General features: G+C 42.3%; 1 protein-coding gene across 2 annotated transcripts in view; it reads right to left on the reverse strand.

The window, feature by feature from the left end:
* sh3rf1 (SH3 domain containing ring finger 1) overlaps nucleotides 1-10700 on the reverse strand; it is a 35199-nt gene extending 24499 nt beyond the window's left edge. Inside the window, exons 1-2 of one of the 2 annotated variants that reach the window (XM_079474686.1) lie at nucleotides 10384-10700; nucleotides 8162-8685 (exon numbers count right to left, since the gene is read on the reverse strand). In XM_079474686.1, coding sequence (XP_079330812.1) covers nucleotides 8162-8581 — 420 coding nt within the window. In that variant the 5' untranslated portion in view covers nucleotides 8582-8685; nucleotides 10384-10700. The remainder of the gene's footprint in view (nucleotides 1-8161; nucleotides 8686-10383) is intronic. The other variant, XM_079474687.1, reaches the window with a different exon arrangement.
* Nucleotides 10701-10908: the final 208 nt, after the last annotated feature.

Consider the following 10908-nt stretch of genomic DNA (forward strand, 5'->3'; position numbering starts at 1 on the left):
AAACATTAAAATACACAAACACAGCTGACAAGATGAGCTCAGGTGTTTTAAGAACATGCCACCCATCACACACACACAAAATCACGTGGTGTGATGAGATATGGATTGGTTAGCACTTATTGATTGGTGAATAATGACCAGATGTGATTCAGCAGATGGCGACAATAACGCTTGCAAGCGCGCGCACGCGTGTGTCTGTGTGTGTGCAGCAGATGTTAATGTTACCTAATGAAATATTCAAGCTTTTACCAGTCACACACACTTCAGTAAAACATTCACAAGCGACGCAAACACACACTCTTTTCAAGCAAATCGGAGACGGATGTCGGAACTGAAACCGTAATTAGTCCAGATTCAGACTAAATGATGTGATAAATACCTGAGACAGGGGATACTTTGAACGCACACAGGCACGCATGAATACTCACACGCACACCCTTCCCCAAGGGCCCACTGGCGCTCTCGACCAAACATTGAGTCAGTCTCCATGGTTACGCTTTTAACACCTGATTAGGTCTTTTGATCCCAACCCTGAAATGATGTAACCTCAGGGTAGAGAAATGGACCGTCACACCCAAAAGAACCAGGGCACACACAAACACATCTAGAATCACAACAAACCCAAACACCTGCTTGTGGCAGCACGCAAACAAGAAACGCAGCCAGATATGTATCAGTTCTCAGTCTACATAAAAGCACGCTAGAACTATCCAAAACTAAATATCTGTAAAATTGACTTGGTTTATGTAAAGTCAAAATTGTAAAAACTGGCAAGCAAATGTTAGTCCCTGTGTGTTTATGCTTATGTTCAAACTGATTTAACAGACTTGAAGCATTAGCGTTTCGCATATTGTATATTGCATTTGGCGGGATTTCTCAACTTTATGACAATTGTTCTACAAGCAACGAAAAGCCAAAACGAATAAAAAGTTTAAATTTTTTTGCTGTGTAAAAAGGGCCTTAGTAAAGCTGAACTTCAAAGTACAAAAAGGCACAACTTGACTTAACCAAAGACATCCATCTGAATGTGTACAGCTGTGGTTACAAGGCTTTAAAGAGGATGAATTTAAGGACACCACTCTTCTAAAAGGGTTGTATCATGCAAACTAACATTAGCATGCTAATTAAAGCACCGTGAACCAAACTTAGGCACAACAAGAAACCACAACACAGAGGTACAAACTTAACTCTGAGCACAGATCAGCTTCATTTATTGTGCTACACACACACACACAAATACAAACCATCTGGAAGCCCGTGGGAAACATTACCCGGCTGAAAATGACTTCCTGCTATCAGCTGAGAGAAATGAGGGAAGGAATTAAAAACGACAAAAAAGATGAAAAGGCAGAGAACGACAAAATGGAAGTGAAGAAGTAATGGGTAATAAAAGAGTGGGGGAGTGAGGGGAAATTAGCTGATACGCTCAGATTAAGCGGAGCACGAAAACTGAGGGAAAACATGGAGACAGAACTTGGAAAAAGGATCTGTAAGTAGAGGCTTGGCTACAGGGTACTAGCCTTAATGGAGAGGTTACGTGACACTGGCGCGGGTCAGCCAGAGGTTTCTGCGGAAATCATGACATCATCAAAAAGGGCCTGTGTGAGTCAATGCGGCCCACTCGACCACAGGGCAGAAAAGAGGTGGGGTCAAATGAATTTCATCAAAACCTTTACTACGTGCCAGGACACAATAAACAACATTCCTCGTTCCTTGCATAACACACTAAGAACCGCCACAGAGACAAAAAATGGGAACACAAGCAAACACGCAGCTAGGAGGAGTCAGAGGTAGAAGAAAGGCTTCCCACATCAAACGGGTGGCCTGGAGAGTTTAGATTTTAGGGCTTTTGGGGTTTGAGAAGCTTCCGCTACGAAGGTCAGTCTCACGAAACGCTCTCGCTGATGGACAACAGCTCAGACCCAAGCTATGTGTGTGTGTGGGTGTGTGATTGGGTAAAAGGTTAAGGCCTTCTCTTGTAATCTGTGCAATGATGATGTGATGCTGAGAATGAAAGAGAAAAATAGAGGGATAAGGGAAAAACATATGAAACAGAATACATCGTTGCATTTGGCCTGCAATGTTAATTGTTACCATAGAGGCATCTCACGTCTCATGAGCCTTAAAGCAATAATTCACTCAGGGTGAGTAAATGAAGACAACATTTTCATTTCTGAGTAAACAGAACACAAAGAATATTTGCAGAACTGTTTGACCATTGACGAATATAGTATAAAAAAGCTACTATGGTTGTCAATGTCGACCCAAAACTGTTTGGTTTCCCACATTCTTCAAAATATCTTGTTACGTGTGTAATAGAACAAAAACAAAATATATAGATTAAGAACAACTTGAGGATGAGTAAATTACAGAATTTACATTATTGGTGAACTATCCTTAAGCTTTTAAGATGATGTGTCAAGTATTATAAATAGTGCTATTATTGAAAGCATATCAAAACCTCCGTGTTCAGTTTCATACCCCTGTGTTCAGTCTAGCCATATTATAACGCAATATTGAATCCTGTCCTGTGTGACGTGAAAGGACCCTTACAGAGCGCTAGACGAAAACACACACAATGACAGAGTTAGTGGTTCATGTAAAGAGATCAAACAGCTTAAATGAACTTGGGCAGGAAGGGAACCATCTGAAGTCACTGACCACAATAAGGACTTGCATGACATTTAAAACCAGGAAAATATGAAATCACATAACCCTGAGAGCAAAGCTGAATATACAGTGATCAAGGACATTGACTATTTGCAACAGGGTACCTCAAACAAAACTCTTGAAAATCCTTCAAAGACATGATCCATAAACACACCATAAACTTCCAGTAAATTCCAGAGTGGCCCATAAAACACTACACGCCAACTAGATCTATGCTTCCTGTGTTCAAAAAGCATGTGCCACTATTATGGACACTGTGTGTCTTTTGCATCGTGCTGACACTAATGCTGCCTTCACGCGCTATCGGAAAATTGGTAATTCCCACTTCTGATGTCATGATTCTGATCTGGTTGTGTTCAGGTGCTTTGTTGTCAGAAAGAATGGAGGATGCCAGATTCATACTTGCGTGTATCTAGGGAAAATGTTATATGGTTATCATTTTCAACCGTACATCCTACTGTAAAGTTTTAATAGTCAGCTTGCTGACTGCAATATTAGTAAAATACATGCCGTTTTCGAAGTGTATAAAACATACAGTATGGTTCAAATGTTATTCATATATGTAAACATGTAAGAAAAAAATAAGATAGGACAATGAAGCTGATGCGTAAAAACTAATAAATCATATCTGTCACAGCAGAAATTCTTCCGCCATGTTGATTGTGTAAGGCCCGCCCATCTCTGGAACCCCGGTATAAAAATTATCTAACAACTTGCCAGTGGGAAACGCGACAACATAAGGGCGTTCATATGCAATTTGTACCTCGAAAAATGCATATTTCCGATAACTCCGATAGCATGTGAATGCACCATAAGCATCAGCCCACGAGGCCATTAAACCAAGCACCCGTTCATCATTAAACGCGAGGACTTTTCGGTTCTGCTTCTCATAGAAAGATATTTGAATAAAAAAAGTGTAGCGTGCGCTCAAGGCTAACAACACAGCTGCTAACGCTTTCTCACAGCCAGATATGGAGATTCATTGCATCACTGGCACATCCGAAGGGCTTTAGAATCTGATTAAATATTAATATGTTTCAAAGTGCGTGCATGAAGAAGATCAAAGAGTATCTCTGAATTACATCACCGTCTCTGCCTCCTGCTCTACTTCTGACCCCAAGCTCATGACCTCTCACACCTGACCTACGACCCCACGCGCCGTTTCTCTTTGTTTCCTCTGTGACAGCCCGGGTGACACGCTGGTCATGGAAAGCAGTGTCACATTGTCTCAGAACGGGAGAAGAAAGTGACTAGGTTAAACCATCATTATGTTGGTGTGCAGTTCCCCACATGTCATGAAGGGATAGAGACACCAGCGTTATCAACAGAATTCTGACCCCACACCACCACTAAATGCTCTTAACTACTGTATATACTAGAGCTGCAGAGGACTGTCACGCTATTACATTTTTCACTACACGGTCACCGTTTCCAAAGAAGTTGTTGACGGTATATTATCACAATATCTATAGCCTTTGACTTTATTGATTAAACAAATAAATAATGACATCACTTAAACATCTTGCACTTTGTTTATGTTTTATGTTCTTTGAGTGCACAAATAACAAAATGTATAGGTGATGAAGTATTGTCGTATTAGTTTCTGCATTTTTCATCAATCTCACTATAAAAACATTTACTACTTAAGTGATGAGTTAAAGTTTGGATTCATGATTTCATGCTTAATACAATTTTTAATAGAAAAGTGTTTCATTATTTAAAAATAGAACAGACTTGCAGTTCGAGAGCCAGATGGTAATTCAATAACCGCTCTGACGGATTCACCGAGTTCATTCAATGAAAGACTCATCAGACTGAGTCAAACAGATTACCCCTGCGAGTCTTTTTGTGCAATTCATTAGAGAACTGGCTTGTAAGAGTCATCCATCTCGGAAAAAAAGCATTGAAAGCATTGCTAGAAACATCGGGAGACACAAATCTCCATTCATGTGATCTTATAACCAGTCCAATGAATGCTGCTCTTCTGCTACACACACAGCAAAAAAATGTGCAGAGCCGCGGTTGGCTGAACACAAGTCTTGTCTCAAAGTCTGTTCACAAAAAGGTGAACTCTCGGCGACACTCAGTCAGTCATTCCCAAACACCCAACGGCACATGCACACAGACGCACAATAAGAGTCCTTGTGATTAGTCAGCAAGAGCTCTGCTGAGTTGTTTCAGTGAAGTGGCTTTGGAGCGCTGCGGTAGGGAGAGTCACCATCCATAGCTGACATTTGGCCCCTTAAATCATCTGAGCGTCCATCTGACTCCTTTTCTCTCTCCAGTATATTCTCGATCCTCTGTTTCCCTGCTCTACTTTATTTACATCTAAAAGACGGCTGGGGGTTTTTGTCCCCCTACAGCGTATGGTGCTGGACGCGTCATTGCCCGGAGTCTGTCAGATCAGAGGTAGGCGCAAACAATAAGCTGTTGTGCATCTGTCTCTTCAACCACACCTCCTGCTATTCTCCAGCTCTGATAGAAATCAGAGGGAAAATGGAGAGAGACAGAGTTAGATGGAGCAAGAGAGACGTACTCCTTGCCCGCTGGGACTCATGGGTATCAATGTGTTCTTTGATCTTTCCATTTTTCCGCAGCTCAAAGAATCCACCTGCGTGTCCCCATGCCCCACCCCTATCTCCCTCACATCTTGCTCCTCGTAGAAACACTTGAACCACCTGGATGACCTGCAGTGATGGGATACTTTCAGCTTTAGATGGCATGTCCGTGAACCATTTACGGTCCGTTTGATGCTCATTTGCACACAAATGAATGGCACAAGCTGGCTGGGATTCTAGATAACTTCCAGGAGTTAAGTGCTTGTTTTTGTCAGTATGCTTGAAAACAGAACCTGTTTACAGGATCCACAACTATGACAATGACTGCAATTACATTAACCTTCCCTTAAATCACACCACTCCATATATTACACAGGCAGGCGAAAGACGTTATTACAACAAACACCACTTTTCTGCACACACCAGTACACATAAACTCAAACTGCCACAAAACAACATCTGACAACCTGACAAGATCTCAGGGGCGGACGTGTGAGCATGTGTGTATGTCTGCATCCTTCGAACTAGTTGGCATCCATGTGTGAGTGTGCGTTTCTGCATTAGTGCGTATCCAATGCAGTGCATATCGCGTGTCAGACTTAACAAAACCTCTCTGAAGACCTAAATAACAGACCTGCCAGTCACACAGCTCTTTGTTATCATGTTGTCTCAAAAGCATGCCTGCTCCTAGCATCACCTCGGAATCACAGGCTCTGTTTGAAGCTACAACTGTCGCACAAAGCCCTTTCTACAAGCGGCGAGGCTGTTTACGGCACCTTGGATACACCCTTGAATAGGCTGGCGTGTGAATGCACCAGGGACACAAAGGGAGAGAAGATAAGGACTGATCACTGCTTAGTTTATGCAGGTGCAATTGGGTGGTTTGTTTTTTGGTAGAGTTTTAAAACTCGGTGTCCTGATCAACCTTACATTACCTTACAGTACCTCACATCAACTGGATTCAGCAAGCTCCAAGCTCCAAACGCCTGTAACCAATGACTACACTCTTAAGGTGTCATTTTTACACCATACCAATATATTGTAATTAAAAAAAAATTAGCGTTGAAGATGTCTTGCTGTTAATGTCTGGTTGTAGTACATGACTCCTTAAGTAAATAAAGAAAATTATAAATCACCAACCACCTAGCAATGCCATAAGAACCACATAGAAAACACACAAAGAGCCTAGCTTTAAAATATGCTAGTACAACTAAACACGTCTTAGCAAGCAAATACTATAGCAAATTGTAATACACCCTTAAAAGTTGCTAAAAAAGGTCCTTCATAGCATTTTTTTGGTTCCTTAAAGAATCAGTAACTCGAAGGTTTGTCTAAGAAACATTCCTTTCTTTTTATGAGAACTGCTTGTTAAACTGAAATGTTCTCTATGGAACCATTCAGCCACAAATGGTTCTTACACTGGGTAAAATTACTTACAAAGTCATTACAAAGACGAGTAGACCCGAACTCGCAGAAGGTGGTGCGAATGACGCGAATCGGGCAGCGCGATTGCAGCGAATGCATGTCAATCTAGTCTTCTGCGAAGGTTGAAAATATTTGTTAGATCGCATCACTCATGCAAAAATAACAAACTTTTCCCACGAGTAATAAAAAGTGTGGAACGCGATTGTTTGTGTTTGGTGTGAACCCAGCATTACAGCATAAATAAGCACTTTTATTGTTAAGTGTACCCTGGGAACCACCAAAAAACAATAGTATATTTTGCATGGTCACAAACACATTGCTTGTCCCAATTTTGTTTTTAAGAATGACGTCTCGCGCTAGGAGAATTTTGGGAAATGGCTGTAATTGTAGAAAAATGTAGCCTCTCACGTAAAAAAGAAGCATAGTAACAGTCAAGTTATCTTTTCAGTCATCTTGAAATCATAGTGAGCCCCCTTAACAAACTACAGAAAAACAACTTTGTCTTAGATAGAAAAACAAGATGAACCACCTTTTAAATGTTTTTCAGACATTTCGGAGGATAATCCAAGCTGTCATTTTGTTGTTTAAGAACAACAAAAGCGATGGATATTAAAAGATTACAAACCGGAGATGTTTGGCTTAAAACGACATCTCCCATCATGCTGTGGGTGGAGGCCTCTTTCTGTCCCAGAAGTCTTTGTGGGAGAGATGACAGAGGGCTTGATTGTAGGGACACCTGTGTTTTGTTACCGTGCAAAACCAAAAGGTAATACAAAGCAAAACAAACCATCACAAAACTGCTGCTATGACAACTGTGCGGGTCCACCGAGACGCTTTGTCTGAAAGTTATATGGCAGAAACTCCCGCTCCGATTCAGGCACGAAATTACACGCGTCAACAAACACGACAGTGTCCGCTCGCTAAGTGTTTATTCTTTTCCTTTGTGAGATGGAAAAAAGACAACCACACCGAACAAAAAAATGGTAGTTGGTTGTTGTTGCAGTTAGTGCGGCTTTCTCTCAGCAGGGAAGCAAGCTTACCTCAGTTGCTTTAGATGCAACACAATGCACCGAGCTAACAAGATTCTCTCTAGCGTGCTTTACAAATTGCCCACAAAAAAAAACATGCATGTATATTACATCCACACTATTGCTATTAGAGAAACATATCTCCTGTTAAGTTATTGAAACAGTCCACAGGTGATAACTTCTCTAAATTAAATTGACTGTTATATTATTATATTACTGGATTTAAACAAAAGCCTTGTATTGCAGTTCTTTACACAGAATGATGATACAGATGGTAAAGAGAAAAATAGAGAGAGCGAAGAGAGATATTCCCCAAGGCCTACTTTATCATGATAACGCTGTGCCTCCCATGACCAGATTGGGTGAGGCCAGACAGGCAGTCTACCATCTGACAAACATACAAAGACTCTAATAATCCCCCAAAATCTATTATGAAAATAGATATTTAAATTTTTGAGCTCAAAAGCTCTCTAAACTCACCCTCACTGGAGTGGTCTTGGCCTGAGCCCTCTGAGACTGTGTCCCCGTGGGAGCTTGATCTCTCTGGCCTCCTCCCGAGGCCTGCGCCCGGACTCCCGCTCCAGTCGATCCATTAGTGCACGCTGAGAGCACAGTTCCCGTCCTCCTTGGCCTCTGCTTGATGCCGTCCAGCAGCCTCACCAGGAGGATGTTGCTCGGCAACTCATCCACTCCGCTCTCCACCAGCGTGCGGCACTCCGGGCAGCGCAGTTCTCCACGTGACCCCACAATTCCAAGCAGGCACCGCCGGCAAAATGTGTGCTGGCACGGTAACACCTTCGCCGTGGCGTCTAGACGCTCCAGGCATACCGGGCACTCCAACAGGTCAAGGAGTGCGGATTCGTCCATTTTGGCACAATCTTTCTCAATGTGGTCGTTCATTCAATCGGTTTTGTGTGTTTGAAGAGAGATGGGCATGGTGTGGAGTCTGATCCAGCAATCATGTCACTCCCATGCCCTAGTCATGATAATGTCGCTAGCATTCACTGCAAGAAGCAAAAGGAAATGCTATTAGAATGCTGCTCACATATCACATTTGAGACGGCATGCAAAACAATGGCACACAAGTCCCGTTTACACCAGGTATTACGATGCTTTTCGGGTGATCGGATCCCGGTTGGTCTTGTGAGAACAAGTAAAATGTGTCTCTGGAGAACACTGGTGTGGGTCTCAGTTTTTATGACTGGAAACGTCACTCACTGCATCAGTGTATTATTGTTCAATAAAAATATATACATTTTAATATATACTTAATCTTTTAAAATATAGTTGTTTAAAATGCTGCCTTTTCTGTGAGTCAAGAACGTCTCAAAAGAAAAATGAACCATGTTTTTATTATACTGAAAAGCAAACTGATAACATATGTATTGCACTATTTTAATACAAACATCATGTTAAAGCGAATATTACTGTAATGAGACCACGGCGAATTTGTGGTTATTATGATTTTCGCGACTATCTTAGCGTCGTTTTCTAAGATCTGCACCACAGCACATAAAAATAAGACACTCTGGAGATCTCGGCATGCAAGTCCTTTAAAGCGCCAGGTAACCGGCGAACTTAAAAACTCGTTTTGGCGCAGCCGCTGACAGACACTGAATAGACGGACCAAGAGGCATCGGGGCGAATTAGCGTTTACACTACAAATGCGGTAAATACCGCCGGGTGTGTGTGCGTGACCCGAGAAAACATTCCAGAGCCCTAGTATTCAGCTCTGAGCAAAAAAGCATCTTAACACCAGGTAGACAGACCACAGGCGTCATGCAAAGATGTTAAAAAACTGACCAAAGAAAATCACGGATATCCAAAACCTACATTTGCGAACTTGGAAGAAACACCACAGCACAACGAATTGTAGCCGACAATAAACAACAATGTACATAATAAACTTGGCAACTTTGATTCCGAAACGCCCGAAATGGATTTACAGTCACATCGGCGGAATAAACCTCGGTGTTAAACTGTAAATATGTTTCTAAACTAGGCTGTGGGTCTCACGCACGCCCGCCCGTCCCGCCTCGAGAACATTTGTCCGGATATTTTACCGGATTTCCAAGATCTCAATCCAACGATGATATCCATTCAAAACAAGCAAAAACGAAAATTCATCGACGGAATGAAACGCAGAATGCACACTGCTCGAAAAGCACTTGCAAAATTACAGCAGACTATAGAAATATCCGTATTGAAGATAGTCTCCGTAAAGCACCGTACTACAACGCTGTCAGACTGGGCTGCACGTTTTAAACCACACATTCACGACAAAAACTCAAGCTCGCCCCTTTATCCTAAAGTCCCGCAAAAACAATAACATTGTGTCTAACAACTACAAAGCCAACATTCGCTACATTGTTTCCTAGCGGCGCTACAAATGTATCGACTCCACGGTGCTGGGTGCGAGCAGAGGGGCTCTTTCGTTTAAATACCCCCTGAAACTAAACAACATACCGACAATGGTTTTAAAAAGTAACCTCGACACGGTGGAAAACAGCGTTCGCAGACAGATGCGTGATGCGACCTGCCCTCAGTGTCACGGCAAACAGTACACGACAGAGGTTTTCATCGACAATGTTTGTCTAGCAGATCGCGTACACGCTGCCACGTAACTTCACAAACTTTAATACAGGGTGTAAACCGACTTCAATATAAGAGAGAGAAGCACGCGAGGACGAGTTTAACGCTACCTTAAAACCGGCCCCTTCTCACCCCTCCTCTTCTTCCAGAACTGTTTCTTTCCCGAGTTCCTAAAACTAGGGAATTCGCCTTGGAAAGGCTTCCTGAAATCTTGATCGTCCAATTGGACGCAAGTTTACAAACGAAGATCGGTATACCAAAGCCAGGAACGGGTCATCTCGCCCCGGTTGTACAATCGAGAGAGTAACGCACTCGAGTCCGAGAGAAAAACCCAGATTACGATTTGTTGAAAGCAAAGGCAAACAGGAGAAGCGAGTTCCTGCGTCCGAGCGCCATGACGAACCCGGTTGGTACTGCGTGACGCTGCAGCGTCGGGGTAGTCGGGAGGGAGGGTTTTAGAAAGCCTAACTGAGAGATTGTTTAGAATTTTGAGATGTTGCCGATTTTGATAAGATTATTACAAAACATTACAAATTAAGATTTTAGGCAGTCGTAGTTCGTTTCTATTTGATGCCAACGTTTTTCTAATGTCAATAGTTTGTTTATAATGACCGCCTGCGTCAAATGGTGCAACA

The sequence above is a fragment of the Barbatula barbatula genome (genome assembly GCF_947034865.1).
Source record: "Barbatula barbatula genome assembly, chromosome: 15".
In the NCBI taxonomy this organism is placed as follows: domain Eukaryota; kingdom Metazoa; phylum Chordata; class Actinopteri; order Cypriniformes; family Nemacheilidae; genus Barbatula; species Barbatula barbatula.